This window comes from Corvus kubaryi, unplaced genomic scaffold, assembly GCF_017639235.1.
Source record: "Corvus kubaryi isolate FWS band 111438036 unplaced genomic scaffold, C.kubaryi_AGA036_p1.0 split1-37296, whole genome shotgun sequence".
Lineage (NCBI taxonomy): Eukaryota > Metazoa > Chordata > Aves > Passeriformes > Corvidae > Corvus > Corvus kubaryi.
The window spans coordinates 20017761-20038669 of NW_024582075.1; the positions used below are offsets into that span (position 1 = coordinate 20017761).

Here is a 20909-nt window from a genome sequence, read left to right on the forward strand (position 1 = left end):
AGGAAGAGTCTGGGGGATGAAGAAATGGTGGCCTAGCAAAATATGCAAAGGCAGGAAAAGGAAGCAGCTGTGACATCAAACTCTAAAACCAGTGCACTTTAGTACACTCGCCTACTGTGGCTGCAGCTGAACCCACACTATCAGCACTTCTCGGTTGTCAACAGAGGGCTTTGAACCCCACCAACAAAATATTTTCTCATCTGCCTCTAGCACAAGTTAGAATATTACAAGTCACTCTGTTAGCTCAAATGCCTGTTCTGTAAAAGTCTGAGGTTTGCCACTGACCCCATCTACCTCTCAATATATCCCAGAATACAGAGAATTTCAACCTTAATTTTGGTCTGTTATGTGCTTGCATTATGCAATAGCCTGTAACTGCAGAACGTGTGTTTTTTTCTTTTCCGCAGGACAGTTGTGAAATCCTAGCTGCTAGCACAATATGGAAAGACTGTAAGAATGAAGTTTTCTAGCAGAAGAGTCTGCAAACTCCTTGTTACAGGAATTTTTCAGAGACTAATGGATGAGACAGGGAAGTGCAGATTAGGAATAATCTTATATTTGAAACAACCAAGTAATAATTAAGGTGAAGTCTTTGGCACAGAGTATCACCCACAAAAGTGAGTAAGGTAAATTGCTTGAATCAAATAGCTGGCTGCTATTTGTCGAGATTTTTTTTTCCCTGCCCAAGACGAAGAAAAAATGGAAAATACCAAGTAATCACAACTTTAAAAATTTAAAACAGTGCTCAACTTCACTCAAGATGTAAAAGGCGAAATCAAAGTTCCTGAAAAATTAAACTGGAAAATCTACATCTTGATGTCTCAAGTTCGCCACTGAAATGGACAATGAATGGACCCCAACTTTAAAACCTATGAAGTTGATTATTTAATTAGGGACTGTTTTGTTATAAGCATGCATGGAATCATTGAATTAAGGCTATGTAAACCTAATTGCATCACTCTGTAACTTTTTTAAGTGCTTACTTTTCCCTCAAAATTTTCTTTTCTTGTATACTTTTGTAACTAGATCTACCTGTTTTTCCATGAACAAGTACTAAGTTAAACCAATAAAAATTCAATAACCAATTGACCAGCCACAAACCTACAACCTTGCCCACTGCACAAACTTGTAACATACGGTTTTATTAGTTATAGGCAGGTACTTGTATTGAAAATAGTATTTTAGTACAACTGCAACTTACCAGCATAATCCTGAGCATTTACTTTTCCACCGGCTTTTATTATCCTACGTACAAGATCTATGTCCTGGTGAATAACAGCTCTATGCAGTAAGTTCTCACCATACGCATTCCTCCTGTGGATTGTTGAAAGTGAAAGGGGGCGAGTTGGATTTACAGAATTCCTACCAAAGGCTTCTCGTTCTGAAAAATAATGTTAAAGATCAGTTGCACAGAAAAGTATCTTTTCTCTTTTATCTTGGCTTCACTTTATATTACAGTTAGTAAATAAGCTTTCTGAAGAAACAAATGTTCATTCAATCTAGTAAAAATGAAAATCTCAAAAAACACATCACAAATTGAATAATAACATCATTTAATAAAAGATGTCATAGTGCATTTCATAACAAAGCTCCAATTGAAATTCAACACACAGAAATATGACTATGTAGAAGTGTTTTAACTTCAGACTTCTTCCTTTCTAGTGACATTTTTGCAAGGTGTATTGCTTACCAATGGATGATAAAACCACTATTCCACATACAAATCATTATAAGGTGATCATTTCAATAACTAGTCAGTAATTCAATAATTTAACTTTTCTTAAAAGTCAAATTTATCTACCATTCTTTTTTACTCATCTGTTTTTTAAAACCTCTGGTTTGTGAGCAAGTGATTGAAATTAACTCCCTCAGGTTATCTTTTCTCATTACTTCACAACCAGCTCAGTCATTTCTGTAAAGAGTGAATATGAGGTCTAAATGTAAAAAAAAAAAAAAAAAATTAAGAGACTGTTTTTAATGTTTAGCTTAGTATTTTACAAAACAAACACTATTTCCCATTATGCAGTCATCACAGTTTTCAGCTTGGCTGAAACTATATCCAGTACATAGATGAGCTGTCCTGTACTTCACCAGCAGCGCCATTCCAGCATCCCTTAAAACTGTGGAGAAGAGCATCCTGGCTACTGCCTCTGACAAAAAACAAGGAGGGAAGAAAGATGGGAAGGAAAGAACAGGAGAACCACTTGCAGATAAACATAGTGCAGGCCTAGGCCATTAATTCATCTACTAATGAAAACTCTTAGGACAGCAGGCTGTTTTACATTGCTCCTCTCCAGAAGCTGTAGCAGAAATGCCCCATTGGCTCTAAAACTCCACCCTGGTGCCAGTGATGCCTTAAAGAACCTAGAAATGAAAAAACACACTTTTGAGATAATATTAGTACAGGAGGTAATATAAAGGCTGGCCTTTATTGGAGGCCTCCAGGGGCAGATATGGAAAATGCTGCCCCCTGCATGGGGTGAATACAGTTTTATAAGTTTAGCAAATTAGCATAACTGACAAAAATCCCCATTTAGAGACATAAGTGGTGAGGTAATTCCCCCCTGGTTCAATCCTTTACTAAATCCTCTCCCCTTAGATAGGAACTAAACTTTGTTTATGAAAATGTGTTTTGAAGAGCTGGTTTCAACCTTGGCTCCCAGGAAGAACCGAGATAGGATAGGGGCCTTGGACTCCCAGCTTGGAGCCTCTGGAATGTGTTTTGTCTTTCTGCCTATCGGGATAGGGAAAAGGTAGGGAAAAGCACTGGGGCTAACTACAAATACAATAATGGGCTACAGAGCTACAAATACATGTATGAAGAATATAGAGAATACATAAAAGCAAAAAAGGCAAAAATCAATTCAGCATCACCAGAAATAGACCTTAAAACCCATAGCTGTTCTAGAGCTGTAACTCACACAGCTTGATGTTTTGTGCATTGCTATACACTGTGAGCTCGGACTAATTCCAAACATTCTTAAATTCTTGACTCTGTGTAGATTTTTACAATCTAATAGATAGGGGTTTCCCTCAGCTAAGCACATAGTCCCTCTCCTTTACCTGTCCAGCCTTGCAAGAGATCAATCATTTAAGACATGCAGTCACTAGTCAGAACTGATCTAAACCAGCCAAGCAGTTCAGGAGGGATTAGACTTGCACAGACACAAACAAAACAATGTGCAGTTCTATGTTACACTTTACCTCATTAAAATCTTCCTTGAAGGGATCTATTTCCCATCACTTCCACTTGCCTTCCCTAGAACTTTCCATGTGCCTGACCTTGTGCAAAACAAGTGACACACACAGACCCAAACCAAAGCTTATCATGGTGGTGTTTTTAGACTGAATTACCAAACTAAGATGACCAATGGGCTCTTGATAGGTCTGATGTGAAAGGGATGTAAGCTTGCTAGATTGGTTTAACATGAAGCTACCTCTATAGGCAATTAAACTCTTTCTGCAGAAACCATACTAAAGAATCAGTAACTTGTTTATTGAGTGGAAACCAGTAAGTCAATTTAAAATAGATGAGCAGTTAGTCATTCAACTTTAAATCTCATCAAAATGGTGCTTCTACCGTGAATTATTAAAATCCTACAAAGAGAACTAAATTCTGTTAATTGGAGGTGGACTTCTTCATGTTTTTTCAGACCTATAATGTAGCTACAATTGAAGAATTCAAATACTTACAAGCTTTGTAAGACGTTTAAATGATTGTAGGTAAATGGAAAAACCCTATGCGAGTGGACTTGAACAAAAAAAACCCAACAGATAAGACCCAATCTTAAAGGTGCTGGAGTGAACATTTAAGTCAGGAAATTCTTTATTCTCCCACAAAATTCCTCTGCAAGGTCAAGAATCTCTCTGCATGTACCTTCAAAGGATGAAAAATAGCAATCTTTCTCTCTAACAAACCGCATTGCAAATAAAAATACTTCAAAAGAGTGCTCTGCAACTGTGGTAGTAAAGGCCCTATAATCCTGTAGATAGGGTAACAACAGCAGGCATTCAAAATAGAATAAACTGTTCTGTATAGGTCAGTTCTTGAGGATGGCACAGATGCTCTGACAATGATGTTGCACTCACAATACTAAATGGCAGAAGGATATATAGATGTAGCTTAGGATCTACCTTTTCATTCTGCAAAAAAATATTTCTCCTTTTCAGACCACACCATATTTTTCTCATACAAAACACTGCAATAAGAATCGCATCCTGAAAAAAATCTCATTATTCTTAAGGAACTTATGCAAACAAGTTAACTGTTAGGTTGCTAATATAAGGGTTTTCAGAAGAAGGGAAATTATCAATAACTTTAATTATTAAAATGAATGTTTATACAATATTTTTAAAAGAAAATCATGCTATAGTTTATTGGAAAAATTATGAATTATATTTGATTCAGTATAGTTGTTCAAATAATAATCTGTATAACAGCACATATATCTTACTCCGTTTGTTGTCGATTCTCTTACTCCTTCTCCTCTGCTTAGCTTCTGCATACTCATTCAGAATTATTTCTTGCCATATGATGGTTTCTAGGTCCTGCTTGTCTTCAGAAGTAGATTTCTGAATTTTACTGACAAGAGATTAGCTTAGAATCAACAAAAATTCTCTATATAAATCAATGTTTTCAGTAGAGCTAAGAATATGAATGCATTTGATTTCAAAACGAACCCTCACAGCAGGTAAGCACGTAGGCTAATTTAGGTAGTACTAAATAAGGAGTAAATCAGGAGAGAAACTAACTCCCAGATCTGTAAATAGCAGGTAAAACCTTTACCTTTGATCATTTAAAGTCATTCACATGACAAATGAGTACTCCACATGCATCACATCTATTACATTAATATATTAAAAATTTAAGAATTATTATGCATAATTTCTCATACTCAAAATACTTAGGTTTGTTTCTTGTTATACTGCCGCTGTGAGCCATTCCCTGCTGTCTGTTCTAGTATTTGGTGGTGAGAGGAAACAATCTCTGTACTTTCCTGAGGAGGTCTCACCTACCTTGATGTTGTTTGGGCTGTTTCTACACATGCTGCAGACTTCACTGAATGTGAATGTCCCTCACCAGTTTGCTTTTCACTAAAGGTGGCATCCAAGTAAACTGAAATTACTTCTTTCTCTCCCTGCTGACCACCCACAGGCTGTGACAAAAAAAGAAATATCAGAAGCAACTGGTACGCATGAAGATAAAACAAAGGCTGTATATAAAAGAGCTCCAAGAACACTCTTTTTTAAATTGTATGTGTGCTCACAGAGAATTAAGGGGTTGCTTAAGTGAATAACTGGAATTCTACAGATATGAAAGACAGATACTGCCATAGGAGAGGCAATCCTGAAGTAGTATGCCATGCAATGTGTTCCTGGCAGAATTAGCTGAATTAGGCTCCTCAAGAATCACAACTTAAAACATAAATCTAGGCTGGATGACAGCAAACAAAAGCTGTTCTATCTGAAAGTTATTTGATTGGACACTTGAAATGACAATAGATTAATTTTAGTTTCCTATGGACATGAGCTCCTGTCCTAAAAAACAAGATGCTGCTTGAGATGTCTTAAAATAGCCCATCCCATGTCACTGTTGCAGAAGCCTAAAAATTTACACAAGCTGAGATCTGTGTTTCACCTGACGTTCAGCAACTCCCAGCTGAGCAGTTATTTCTAAAGACATACCATCCCTGAGCTGCAGCCACTACAGATGAGAGTCAGTTCACTTACCTTCAACCTTCTAAAAGCCAGCCATGTAGATGACACTAGGCATCCTCATTACTCCACCACTTGTAAAGAGGAAGAGCTACTCTGAGATTATAGTGATTCACCTCATCCTATGCTGTGCAAAGGGGAACCTAAATGACTCATGTACACCAAAGACTTACCTCTAATCCCACCCTAAAGACAGGTCACCACATGGAAGTTAATTTGACTTACTTGAGTTTATTCACTGTTTTAGCCATGTGAGTGTGACATGCTGCTATGTGTCTCTCAAGCTCCTGAAATCTGGGTACTCATTAGTTTATTACATAATTGAGTAATGCTGAAAGCTTTTAGGATACATCCTCAGCACACATGCATAGAAATTCTTTCACAATGATGTGGGAGAACTGGTTAGTCCTTTCTTGGGATACAAATAGAAATGGAGAATGTGCTGATTAATCTTTTTAATTGACATATTTAGCAGAGAGGTTACTGAAGAGGGGAATTGCCTTCTTAGAAGTGATCCCCCTGGGTCAAGAGACAATGCATGTTAACATGGGATCTGGGGTTGTTTAGCCTGAGGAAAAGAAGTCTCAGCAGTGCCCTTATTGCTCTCTACAACTACTTGAAAAGAGTTTGCAGTGAGGTGGGGGCTAGTCTCTTCTTCCAGGTGAAAAGCAATAGGTCAAGGGTAAGTGGCCTCCAGCTGTGCCAGAGAAGGTTTAGATTGGGTACGAGGAAAAATTTTTTCATTGGAAGTGTGGCCAGGCACTGGAACAGGCTGAACAGGGAAGTGGTGGAATCACCATCCCTGGAAGTGTTCAAAAGACATGTGGACGTGGCACTTGGGGACACGGTTTAGTGGTAAACACAGTGGCTCTTGGTTGGACAATTGGACTCAATGATCCCAGAGGTCTTTTCCAACCTTAATGATCCTATGGCAGCTGGGGAAAATCAAATATATTAGCTTAGAAAACTATCATAGCAATACTTTCCATGGATCCACACCTGTGATGGGAACAGGGTTAGAGAAGGAGAAGAAAACATTTCAAAGAAAAAAACCCCACACTTGCTTTATAAGAGACCATACACTACAATATATGGGATATTCAGCATCCTGATTGCCTCTACAACTCAGTACAGGCTCTCCTCTTTTGGATACTTGCTTCACCACAAAAGTACTCTGAAGAAAGAAGGGTGAGAAAAGACTACAGTTAACTTCAACAGTTACTAACAAATTAACTGGGATTTTTTTCCTCAGTCAATTGTCTCCTTACTTTCTGCCTTCCAGAACACCAGATAAAGGCATAAAGAAAAGCTGAAGTTGATTATTATTTGACAAGAGGTTAGAGATCTCCACTTCCACAAGACTCTGCTTCACAATTTTAACTGCAATTTTGAGTAAATCTAGACATGAATCTTCACGCAGCTGTGCTACAAATTTCTTCACTAAAAGAGCTTTGTAAAGTGATGTGGTTGTGAGACAGTTGGCCTACAGCACATTGAAATTAGCCATCTTTGTGGCACATTTAATTACACGCTGATAGTAGTATTCAATTAATACTACTAGGAAAACACAGAATGAACCTATAGCTTTTGGATGCTTTATGCCATTGTGGGATGTAAAGCAGTTGTAAAACCACCTGAAATAGTCAGCTTTATATGACTGATCATTGATTTGCAGCTCCAGATTATTCAAAGACAAAAGAGAGCAGAGAATCAGGTTACAGGTTTACAAGAGATGCTTAATATACTCTGCAGCACAAACCGATGTCTCCTATCTGTCCTTCTCTTTCCCTTATTATAATCTAAACAAAAAGAGATTATGGCTGTCCTTTCATGCTCCTCTCTGTATTTTTGCATTGGTGTAATTGAATAGAAATGACCTGTTACAGAACACCTTCACAGCACACGAAGTAACAAGAAGGATCACATGCTGTATCCATACATACCATCTTCAGGGGAGGACAGGAACATAAACAGATGCCTCAGTTTTTTCAGTATGTCTCGCACAGGCAGAACTAAGCACAATAAATACACTTCTAAATACATGTGTAAAAAATCCTCATTGAATAGTCTTCCTAGTCTACAGAAAAGACATAGCTGTTATCTATTTTGTAATACTTGCAAAGCATTTACATGTTACAGCAGTGAGAACTGTGACAAAAGAAAATAGCACACTGTTGCCTGGATCAAAACCAGAACAGGATGCAGTAGGAACCTGGAACTGGAATTGGCTGGTTAATGCTGGTATGCTACAATGCAATAACAGAATAGTGTTTTGGAGAGAACATGAGACACAGAAGACATAGAGGGGGTCCAGGAGTTTTTAAAAATCCCATGGTAATTCTAGGTTTCTACATCAGCGAATAAATTAATTTTACTAGGATTTCCCATCCCAGCAAGCTCAGCTATTTTCATAACATGGATACATCCAAACAGGAAATACAGTACCTGACTTTTAAAACAAAAACAACTGAAATTATTTAAACATGCAAATTACTGATGCTAGTTTATTCTTTACTAAGATTCCCATCTTCAAGTAATTTGGCTACTTTATATATACTATATAATATTTTATGATAAACATAAAATTTCAAATATTAATTAAAGTGTGGGTATACTTGCTGATTCGTTGTGCTCTGTAAGTTAGATCCTGTGAAAGCATTTATTTCTTCCATCTGAATTGTAGCAAGTTGAGGCTCCATCACGTTTATTATTTGCGTACAGTCATCATCTAGCTGCAGAACACTGGGTTCTGAATTTACCTGCTCTTCCTTGGCGTTAAGCTGTCCCTCATTTGGCACTGCAGGAGTGGCAGCCTGTACCACTGATCCTGACAAGCCATTCAGAGGTGCCACAAGCTCTACTGGCAGGGCATCACTGCTCTCAGATGCTGATGGGTTGATGGAATAGTCATGATCCTGACACTCTAACTTGTCAGGCAATGGGTTTTTAACTTTAAGACTCTCAGAATCACTAGGGTATCTCAACAAATCACTGATGTCAACTTCACTAGTCTCTATATTCTGTTCAGTGAGTACGTCCTTGAAAATCTTCCCTGGGGATGACAGTGAAAGATCTGTATCATTATTAAGGGAATGCTCTTTTACTGTGTTATCTGTGCCAATAATGGTCATGCAGGTTCTGTGGCAATTATCTAAAACATGTGGAAATGTATCTTCTGGTATCTGTTCCTTTAGAACTGTCACTATGTCTTCGACAGGAGCATCTAGACAGAGGCTGCAATCTTCATTACTTAATTTTTGTGATATCTAAAAATTAAATAAAAAAGTTTACAAAAAGGAATGAAGCAATTCTTTCTAAAAAGCATTTAACTAACATTCACTTTAGAAGTCATCTCTCTTTCTAGATATGTGTGTACATTTATTATCAATTTTTGCAAAATCTACAAGACTCAAAGCCTTCCTTCATACAATCTATTAACAAGAGTTAGACTGAGCTCTCAGTTTCAAAAGAAGTTTCAACTTCAGCTGTTGACTTCTATAGCAGTGAAAATCCAAGCAAAAGAGACTAAATCTGTTCTAGTCAAAGATATTATGCCATTGACAATAACCTGAGGATTTCACAAGGCTTTAAAAAAAAGTCATTAAAAGTTGCTGTCACATAGAAATAATGAAAGTTAACATAGTCACAATAACTTAAAATACCTTGTTAGTAAAACACAACATAGGAGTTTTGATTATGTGTTTATGTGGATCCAATATAGGAATGGAGGATTTGCGTCTCACAAACTTCAGTTCAAAACCTGAGGATTTTGAAAAGTTTGCTTGGTGTGGTTTTCACACTGAGTACAGAACACGAAATCGTAATTGTTCTGGGAAAAGTAATATTGCTACTGTTTTTCTAATCCCTTTGAGCTACATTCAACAGATGCACCCATTCTTACACGAAGAAATAGCTTTTCCATTTTTTTACCTATCCCTGTTTTAAATGCTCTGAAGAAAAAAATATGATGGCTCTACAGACCTAAACCATATTTTCTTTCTATATAACATTTGTATATAATAATGCTCGTACTTAGAAATACTGGATCTAAGAAAATCTCTTTCAATGCATTCTTAGACTCTTGCTGCCAGCAAGTGGCAATACTGGGCAATGCAAGAAACCTTTAATCACTGGTGACATGATTTAGATAAAGCTCACACACAGGGAGGCAGAAAGGGCAGAAATCTGACAGCATAGACTCACATTCAGTTTGCAAGCCAGTATAAATCCCTGATTCTTTGTTGAAAAATTATCCCTCCACCAGCTATTTCCTATCTTTTACATGCACATCAAATTGTTTCTAAGTACTGTCTACTTCTTACTTTGCTCTATTGAATTACACTTTATTTTTACACCACTTCTCTAATTCATCCAGACCTTAAACAACTGGGGGAAAAAAACCAACTCCACTGACGTAACTTTGTCTGCTTGAAGAACTATGGTATAAACAGCATGTGTATGTATTACAAATTTCCCAAGAAAAATGCTCAGTGCATTTGTTGAAGGGCGGTGAAATTTTCCAAAATCCTGAAAACCCCAGCGTCAACTGAAATTCAACCCTTAAATGTGACATTTTCACAAAACTCCAGACACAGTAGTCCAGGTGGAGTCTCACAAGAGCAGAGCAGAGGGTCCACCAGGATTCCAAAGTCCTTCTCGGGCAGATCCACATTCCTGTCAGCTAGTCTCAAGCTGTACTGGTGCCTGAGCTTACTTCTCCCCAGATGTAGAACTTCGCACTTCCCCTTGATAAATTTCATCTTCACCCAGTTTTCCAATCTGTTCAGGTCCCTATGAATGACAATACACAGCTATCTGGTCTATCAGTCATTCCTCCCAGTACCACCTCTGAACTTGCTGAGGGTGCAGTCTGTTCCATTTTCCAGGCCACTAATGAAGACATTGAACAGTACGGGTCCCACTATTGACAGACTAACTGCAACAGAAATCAGTGCTGCTACGTCATCAAAACCAAGAAAACTCAGCAAGACTAACTGTGTGGTGTCAGAATTCTATGCATAGATAATCTTAATTTATAGATTTATTTCGTATTTTCAGGGATACACAAAACTAAGATATTCAGTGACTCACTGCTGATTGTCAAAGTGTGTCTCTGTCCTGATCTTGCTTCAAATCAGTACATGGAAGCCTGTGAGGGCCATTGATTCATCTCACTAAAGATCTTTCTGCAAGACTCAGATCTTGCTAGTGCCAACATCAGCCAATAACCAAAAAGTAAAATTCACTGCAGTGATTATTTCCAGCCTTCTTACTCCAGGCTCCTAAAATATCCTCTCTGGAGATACTCTCAATGCATTCAATCTGCCTATTCTCCAGAAGCTATTAATAACAGGCAATCTGTGTTTCAAGGCTCTGTTTTAGAGTTTGTTCTATTGGACTGTCTGTAGAGTGAGAGTGTTTCATTTAATAAACTTATAGTTTTATATTAATAGTTGTATATTTTTCAGAAAAGAATATCCTTGGAGATTTCATTTTTTCTCTTTGTTCTGAGATGGAATACTTGACCCTGTCATTGCTCGTATTTGCTGGAAGACGTGGACAAGAAGGACAGTAGAACAGAAACACATTTTACTCTGATAAGGACAGTAGAATAGAACAGCACAGCCTTGGAGAAATAGATAAAGGATGTAACTTAGGCAAACAGAAGCCATGCAAAATGCAAGCAGGATGCCAGCTCAGCTCTGCAAGGCTGACAAAGTAAAAGTTATGCAAAATAATGATATTATGCCTACTCAAAAGCAGGGGTCAAGGAACAGTCACCTAAAAAGGACACGGGACGCTGAGTAACACCAAGGAAGACTCAAAAAAACCATATAAGGACTTCTGATAAGGGGTGCAACTATGTAAAATAAAGTAATAGACACACATCAAGTAAGGGGGGATAGCTAATGAATGCGTCATCAGTGTGTAAGATAAATACTCTGTTCACTGGATGCTCAGGGAACTCAGTTGGAGGAAGGATCCTCCAAATGACCACTGCTGCAGTAAAGAATGTCTGCTCTCTAATACTCAAAACTGTGTTAGAATGTTTCTCTCTGGCCAATTTTGGTATCAATACTGGTCTCAAGTCCGCCTTTCGTGAATTCTACCAAGTACTGCTTTTTCCCTGACATAAACCTCAATCAGGATCCTTGAAAAAAGCCAAGTAAAATTGATTTATATAGAATCCTAACTTTTTATTTGTAGGTACAAATCAATGGGACTAAATGGAACAGTCATAATGATATGATGTCTGCATTAAGCAGAGTCTTTCACAGCAGAAACTCTGCTACTACCTATTTCTGGCCAAAAGTAACACTCTCCCAAATGAAAGGACAGTTACAGATAACCTGTTCCTCCTCAGAGACCTTCCAAATGCAATGCCTGTCTCACAGCTTTCATTGGTGGGAAACATTTTAAACTGCTAAGTGTCTTCATTACTTTAGCTTAAGTAACAGCCCTCACAGATTCTGTCTCATGATGATGTCTTTTCCCACCTCACTGCTGTGCTTCCACCCTTGTGTTCTGCAAGCTTAGCAACTACAGTTCTTACCTAAAAAACAGAAAATAAACCTTATCTTCGAAGTTTTTTCACCTAATCTGCTCAGTGTCAGTGTCAATAGCTACGTATTTGCTTACCTTTTCCTCTGAATCTTTCTGAAATCCATTCAATTTGATATCTAAATTGAGGAGAGTAGACAAATATTTCAGTTTTACTTTCCACTCCCAAAAGTTCTCATAATCTCTAAAAAAAAGGGCATCATTTCCTAATTAAGGCTTAAGTTTCAAACCTTAAAAATTACTATAGTCATGTTCCCTAAGTGGAACTGACAATAAAATTTCTAGTTAGGCTCTTTTAGTCACCAAATTATATCCCAGAGCTATTTTGTCGCATTTCTTCACTGTGGTTTAGAGTCCTGTGTTGCCAAGGCTCTCAGCAGGTGGAACTGCCACCCATTTCACATGATGAGACCTATCCTCTGCCCTCTCTAATTACAGTGCAGTTAGACAATACTGCTAAAACAATCCAGTAACTTACTGCCTCTGGATAGGGATGATCCCAGACCCCTGCCCTCATCACCCTGCTTCATTCATGTGACTCCCTGGCAATTTCCTAATCAGAAATAAAGTGAATGTTTTACTGTTGGATTACCAAAAATAAGCTCAAGTGCAAGACAGCAAAACAGATGGGGCAGTCCCGCATGTCTGGGAGCACTGAGGAATGGAAGTACAACTTGAGTAGCAGCACATGACATACAGATCTGGGGAATAGTAGCATTTTTGTTTCTCTTCTCTTACAGATGCCTCTGGTTCCTGGACATGTTAGAAAGAAGCAAGTAGGAAGCTTCTACAACCTTTTTACCTTACACATTCATAAGGCATTTAAGCACCATGTGGCCTGTAACCTTTGTCAGAAAATTCCACAGCAATGAAATAATTTTAAACTGGATATATACCACTGGCTTGAGGAAACAGTTATTTCTTCAAACAATTCTAACAGATACTTACAGAAACAGAATTTGCAGTCCATGATTACAAAAACTGAACAACTGCTGTAAAAAACACGTATAGTCAGATTCTATGTAAACCTACATGGATACCCATCTTCAGCTTCTCAAATTATTTTCTCAAACGATTTTGCCACAGCCAGAGCAACTCCTAGTTTTGTACAAATACAACATACCTTTAGAATTATTCTGCTGTTCTTCTTCTGCAGAATTTAATGAAAAACCAGGCTTAGATATATTTTCAGTAGGTGATGAATGGTTTATCCAACCCCTAGAATTAAATAATACAATAAAAAAGTTCTTAAGGAATTGCAATTTGCTCATCTTACAAAAGTTTTTACAGTATTTTGAGGTGGCCACTACCTGTGGAAACAGCTGCAGTTATTTTAGAGGTATACTTTTCTTTACAAGGACATGCAATCAATAAGACTTCTGGATTTCCCACATGGAGCCAGCTATGTTTGCACATTTGTTCTCTAAGTGAAAAAAATGTCTTTTTCTATCCTTTATTACTTTTTTCTATATTTCTGTTATAAACCTATCTTCTACTGAAATCTTTCCATACTTTCTAGATTCTGGAAAGACTTCATAGAAATTTTTTCAGGACAAAAAGGCTTAATATTATTTATTACAAGTTTTTGTTTATTTGTCTAATGGTTTTCCCCAAGTTCTGTTATTCTTGTTGGTTATGTTCTTAAACCATTTAAGGTAATATCATCAACAAAAATAAATCCAAGTACAGCTTGATCCATACTAGACACCAAACTACTGCTGACATAAATATAGATCCTTCACTAAGTAAACATGAAAACTGTTTCTCAGTAGAACACTGGGAATAAAATATCATTAAAAAGTATATTGTACATATACAACAGAGTTATTTAATTACATTATGCCTGACTGGCATTCCTGTGTGATGTATTATACTCACTTCAATAGAGACTGAGACTGGTCAGACATGTGTGCCTCTTGAAGTATCTGAAAGAAGAAAAAAATTAACAAGTTAGTAAACGAAATACTTAATTATGTATTTTCTCAGTTTTATTGTAGGCTTATCTTCTTCCTTCTGTAATTTAGCTGGGAAATGGAAGTCTTAGATCCAATCATTACATACACTACTACTAAGATACAAAAGCATTCTGCTTAAATCTATTTTTTATTTGGACTATTTGACAAAAATGTTGAAAAATAAATCAAGACTATAGAAGAAAATGTTCACCCACAAAGAAAACAGACTGTTGCAAGTAAGATACAATTGCTTCAAACTTAAGATGTTTATACACCGAAGGACCAAAACACAAGGTATTTTAATTTCAACTCACAGTTTTAATCTTTTTTTGTAACAATTACTTTTTTTCATTAAATAAGATGGTGCTGTTGCAAAGACTGTGATGTTTAGTATACTGCTCTCAATATCCCTGTAAATATCCTATTAAAGGAACTTCAAGACTTGCACATAAGCCAGTTCTGAGTGGCAGGGCTGCCACAAGCAAACACAGGAAAGAGCAGGTGGGTAAGGAGAGAACTGATGTCACAGGAGGAGCCACATTCCAACTCTTTATTACAAAGACCTTGGATGTGCTTTTTGTGCCTTTGCCAATAACGCAGAGATCTCCTTCAGTATGGAAAAAGAAGCCAGTATACAAAGTCTAAGGCAAACTAGGAATGATTAAGATAGTCAAGTGAACTGCAGAATGGTTCTCTCACTGATGAGCTAAGACCGGGTTTTGCTGGTGAACTATCCACACACTGGCTGCAATTTTAAACAAATCATTGTCTTACAGTGGACAACATTAACAGCACTAGAAGACTCTGAGAAAGAACACGTTGGTGTGGACACTAAGTGACAGATTCTCTGGCTTACACAGGGTACTAGCCACACAGTAAGAATAAACATCTTAACAATGGTTTCAAGAGCAACACATGGAGATTGCCCAGTAGCAAGGACTGCTAAAAGGCTCCCTGGAACAGGACAGACTCTTTAGTTTGTGCAACAAGTATTGACTGATGTAATTCCAAAACATGGCAATGAGATAGTTCGCAGAAAGTTATTTATTTTGCTTAAATAGGCCCTTCAGGCGAGTCAGCCTAAATATTTACACAGAACATTATCCAGAGACCAAATAAAGTCAGAAGAATAATGGAACAACTACTAAACCTCTCTATCTGGCTAGCATTGCTCAGACAGATGCTTTAAAATTTTAGTTAACTACCATTACAACTCAGCAGAAGAAGCTGTTTTGTCTGCTAAAAAATTTGGTTCTAAGCAAAATCAGTATATTGCTCACCGGTTGAGAGATCTTCTCAAACCATATACGTTACACAAACAGTATTTCTGGCCACTGACTGAAGTACTGGGAACGGCCTTTCATCCTGCCCTCATTTTTGGTGAAGAAATTCCTGCAAAAATCTCAATAATTTTTCTCACTTGAAAACTTATTTATACAGACAACTATATGAGGGTACTCTGGATGTTTTCCAAAAAAACTAATGCTTAAAAGCTGCTAGGTATTACCTAACAACTTTTGGTGCACTTCATCAAACACTGTAAGACAAAAAAAGTATAAAAAAGGAGAAAGCACTCACTTAACAAATCTTAACAAACCTGTCTGAACAAGCCATAGAATAGCATCTTAACAGTTAACGAAAATGACTTGTTGAAAAGAACCTGGATCCTACAAAATCTGTATATATGTCTACTGCATCTCTGGTAGAGAAAAATTCTTAATTACAATTTTTTACATGATGGAATCAAAGACAGGACTGCATATCCTAAGTCTCCCCCAACCCATCTGAAGTACAAAGAAAGCTAAGACTCTCTAAAACAACTGGAACAGATGTTACATTTCCTGAAAACATTCACAGCTATCCACTCTGTACAAACACCATACCACATCACATCTTAATGCTTTATTCATATATGACCATTTCTGAGGACAGAGTAGAAGGAAAGCTTCTATGGAAGTACATTCCATGTTAGCTCTTGAAGTGGTTGAAGAACCACATTGGTGCAATGTACATGTGTGGGTATCAAAGACAACAGGCCATGGCCATTCCTTAGAGTATTCAGTAAGAACTTAACATTTTATACTGTCCCCGAGCTGTACATGACCAAGCTGCCAGTGTCTTGCTATATGGGTTTCACCAAAACAAAAAATACTAAGAATTGCCCAAACTATTTGGTGAAAAGTACTAGGTTTCTTTGCTTTTCTGACTTTTTCTTTAGTGGACTAGGCATTTGGCCTTAGATTTGAGATTGGCTAATCTGGTGAGAACCATGAAACCAAAGACTAAGGTTAAGAAACAGTTAGTCTGATCATCTCCCAGAGGGGAAAGGAAAGAGCAAATGTGCACTTCTCTCGTTCCGTCCATCCTTAGAAAATGATGAAAAACTTCAGTCAAGACAACCCTCAGACATGCAAGGAGCAAAATAAAGTTATGGAAAGAAGTTTTTGAAATAACAGCATCTTTTGGATTTTGTTCACTGTTTCCCACACTGTCAGTTGAGACAAATTTATTTGCAATTCTAGAATGAGCTGTAAAAACATTCACTTCAGTGGGAAGCCTGTCTTTTTTCAGTGTACCTTTAGTTATATAGGAGGCAGTCTAGCTCTTTTTAGAAAACCTCTCTTTTACTGGAATAAGGATACACATATTGTGGGCTTCAGACTGGTGAATCCAGTCAGTGTAACAGTCACAGTTAAAAGTAGAGAACCTGTTTGTCTCTAATTGTTTCATGACCCTGTCATATGCAGGTGGAAAGCTAATTGCTCAACTGAACAGAAGTTTATGGGCTAGCTTCCAACCACGGTAAGTACATTAAAAGATACGATAATTAGCAGATTAGGAAATGCAGAATTATCCATAGAGTAAAATAATTACCCCATCATCATGCAAGTAGACATTTTATTCTGCATTTTGGATTATTATCTTTCCTTTTGAAAGAAACAATTGATCAATCATTGGATCACAGCTAATCTCATCATGAGTAACCCAGGGCGTATTCTGGCACAGTCAACCCTGATGACTATCCTTCAGCTCCTGAAAGGAGTATGTTAAAAAGTCTGTGCTCCACAACTTCCTCCTCTTTGTCCTGGGCTTGTTCCTCAAATTTGAAAGGTTATAATCTCTTGAAATACCAGAGAAGAGTCTTTGATACATTCCTGCAGACTATGTGCTACAAAGGTGACAAGATGGAACCCAATTCTGCTGTAAGCCATGGGACTCTTTTGCGCATAATCAAGGGGAGGCCCAGTGGGTTTATTAATAATTACTCATTAGATATGCTTAGAGAAGACATTGTCATTGCTGAACTTACTGGATTTATCTGTTCCTCCTTATGATAATATGCACGGTCACTAAATTTCTGTGTAAAACGGATTTCTGGTGAAAAAGCTCCTAGAAAAAAAAAAACAAACAAAAAAATCCCCAGTAATTAAAATTTTGATTGTCTTAATTTCTTTGTAATCTTCCATAATTGTGTAACCTTTTACATAACTCAGTAACTGAGCTACATGCATCAAAACTTCTGATATGCAATGGATTCAAGTGGCTAAACTAAACACACTAGATTTTGAAACTACATGAATGAAACAGAAATTAATAAAACCAGCCAGCAGTGGAAATTTATTTCACTTAGAGTTCCAGGACCCTCTCTGAATTTACATTCGAGATTAAGTCTTTCCTCTTATTTTTTAAACTAGCAGCTGGTATTTTGGTAACCTACCAGATCCATATGACTAAAAATATACTTCTACTCCTAGATGGCATATTTTCTTTAATGACTACACAAATGAAGACCTTCTCTCCAAAAAAAAAAAAAAAAAGAGAGAAACCCTTAAGGTTGGACCCTGTGCTTGAGAACTAAGGTGTTGCTACTGACACTAATAAAACACTAATCAAATTAGTATTTACGCTATGTATCTCATCACCAAATTATTACTATACAAGTATGCATGAAAACATGAATGATGAAATTCTAATTCCAACTTACTAAATGTAATATGATGCAGGCAGAATGCTAAAAATACCACAGTCTATTACAGTTGCAGAGACAAAACTCCCCATTCAACTCTCAGACAAATGCCCATTCCACAAACTGAACAGAGTCAAACAGACATGGCTCAAACCATGTATGTTGAATGTTGCGAGGATTTAATTCCAGTGGACAACCACAGGGAAGTTCAAAATGGGATGATGCTTCCCTCCTCACTTAAAACTATTAAGCAACTATAAAAGGTTCAGCATTAGGAAATCACAGCCAGTGGAGCTTCTGCAGATTTCAATGGGCTGAAGATAAGATTTGTATTAACTTAGAGAAGGTTGATAAAAAATTATGGTCCTCTCACATCTTCAAACTGGCAAAAAGATAAACACAACCAAATGTGGAAGAACACCATGTGTCACTTAAAGAATACTCAGTCTGAAACATTGCTGAAATAAAACCTATAGGATGCAAGTCAAATGGATTATATAAAAATGTCAAGGAAGTACTGTGAAACTGTTATGTAACTAAAACATGCTTGCTTGTGCAGTCTGCTCTATGGGAGTTATTAGCAAATATTTTAAGACCTTAAATGAGTGTGCATTCATTTATGCCAAAAGTAATTTAATGATACACTAAGCATAATGGACTGAAATATCCCTACTCAAACTTTTTATGTTAAAGAGAATAGATATACTAACAATATAAAAGAGGTTTTTAAAATAGCATAAGCAGCTATAGTTGCAGATGACTTATGCCTATAGAATCAATTTATTTTATTCTGCTCAAACACGTACATACAAATATATACATGTAAATAAAAGGATATTCTTAAATATAGCTCAAATGCTTCCCAAGCCAGGGATTCTCAGTCATAGTATACACAGGAAGAATAGAGAACTCATGAGCAAACCTAATCAGATATTAAAAATGTGTTGAAGAATCATTTAAAAGATGAGCTAAAATTATGGATGTAATAAAACAGCACACACAGTTCCTAAGAATGAACTTCATGCAACACCCAAGTTTAAACGTAGACTTAGGCAAAATCCAAAGCAACAGTTTAAGGAAAAAAACAACACAGACTGAAAAAAGAGTTTGTCCTACCTTTATTAATACTTATCTCAGCTGTTAAAGCAATGTCCTTGTTAAGAAAAGCCAACCTTAGCCAAACAAATAAAATAAAAGGTCGTTAAGCAGTTGTAAGCATTACAGTCCTATAAACTCAAAGGGCATCTGAAAGCACCCATCCCAGCCTCTGCCGTGGGGACACCCCTGGGCGAGCGCTGACACAAACAGTAAAAACCCCCCAAACCGTAGGGATGTGTGTGATTTTCTGCATAGAAAATCATACCTAGTGAGGCACATCGCTCCTTTAAGTATTTCCAAGAACTATCGTGCCACAAAGCCGGCATAAAGATCTGCATGTGGTTTCAAATCTTTGCCATGTCTTAAAGGATACAAGAGATAATATCATGAAAATGACATCAAGGCAAAGCTGCAGGGAAATAGAGTCACCACAAACTGTATTTAATAGTGTTTATTTTCTCTGAGTTGTTTTCTGGGACATTTCACTTCTGCTGACTAAAATGTTACTAAAATGATGGGTCCGGAGGCATAGGCTCCAAAGGCACACAAGGTGTGTGAAAATAAACGGAGCTATTAGCAGACCTAAGAAATACTGGGTCGAAGAGCATATAAAATGGCTCTGAACAGAGGGAAGGAAAAAAAAAAGAAAAAAAAAAGGACTAGGGGAATGAGAAAACAAAACCCTTCAGCTCGGGCGCGGCCCCCCTCAGCCGCCGCCCTCGCATAGGCAGGTGGGCAGGTGCCGCTCGCAGCCACACCGTGTTACCACCTCCTCCTACGGAACTCCTCTTCCTCCACATCACTCTCCGTCACAGAGCCCTCCACGACGGTCTCGTCGCTGTCCGTGTCGCTGTTGCCGCCGCTCCCCCGCCGCTCCATGGTGCGGCCGCTCCGCTCCCCCGGCGCCTCCTCAGGCGGCGGCCCGTCCCCCTCAGCTGCGGCCGCCATCTTGTGGCGGCGCCTCGCTGCCCCTCGGGCGGCACCGGCCTCGCAGCGCTTGCTAGACCAGAGAGCCCTAACAAACAGCGTCCTGTGTGTCATAAGATGGGGCTCACTGCTCCGAATTTGTGCGCTTCTGACGCTGACATCTCAAGAGTCAGAAACGGTCATTTGCCTAGAGAATTAAAGAGAGTGAGAAGGGGGTTGTGAAACAATGTCTTGCCTTACCAGTGAAAAAGGCCGCACCACCTCAAAGAGGGGAACCCTGAAGGAAGGATTACTTGGCTTTTACCACATAGTGGGGTCTTAGAATTACAGAATGTTAAAGGATTGGAAGGGACCTTAAAAATCTAGTCCCAACCCCCTCTGCCATGGGCAGAGACACCTCCCACTACACCAGGTTGCTCAAGGCCTTGTCCAACCTGGCGTTGAACACTCCAGGGCTGGAGCACCCACAGCCTCCCTGCGCAACCTGCTTCAATGTCTCACCACCCTCACAGGAATTACTTCTTCCTAATATCTACCTTAAATTTCCCTTCTGCCCATTTGTACCCATTACTCCTTTTCCTATCACTACAGATCCTGACAAAAAGTTCCTGTTGAGTTGTTGGGTCCTGCTGTGCCTATTGTCACCTGGCTGGCACCACAGGTTCCCGTGCTGTTTGTATGCAAGG

General features: G+C 38.1%; 1 protein-coding gene across 3 annotated transcripts in view; it reads right to left on the minus strand.

Moving 5' to 3' along the window:
• ANKRD31 (ankyrin repeat domain 31) overlaps window positions 1-20909 on the minus strand; it is a 64705-nt gene that overhangs the window by 42015 nt on the left and 1781 nt on the right. For 2 of the 3 annotated variants that reach the window (XM_042012945.1, XM_042012947.1), the window contains exons 2-11: window positions 20066-20410; window positions 19315-19370; window positions 17542-17621; window positions 14155-14201; window positions 13400-13494; window positions 12355-12395; window positions 8331-8981; window positions 5017-5156; window positions 4455-4582; window positions 1202-1381 (exon numbers count right to left, since the gene is read on the minus strand). In XM_042012945.1, the coding sequence (XP_041868879.1) occupies window positions 1202-1381; window positions 4455-4582; window positions 5017-5156; window positions 8331-8981; window positions 12355-12395; window positions 13400-13494; window positions 14155-14201; window positions 17542-17621; window positions 19315-19370; window positions 20066-20337 (1690 nt within the window). In that variant the 5' untranslated portion in view covers window positions 20338-20410. Of the gene's footprint in view, window positions 1-1201; window positions 1382-4454; window positions 4583-5016; window positions 5157-8330; window positions 8982-12354; window positions 12396-13399; window positions 13495-14154; window positions 14202-17541; window positions 17622-19314; window positions 19371-19669; window positions 20411-20909 lie in introns of those variants that run through there. The other variant, XM_042012946.1, reaches the window with a different exon arrangement.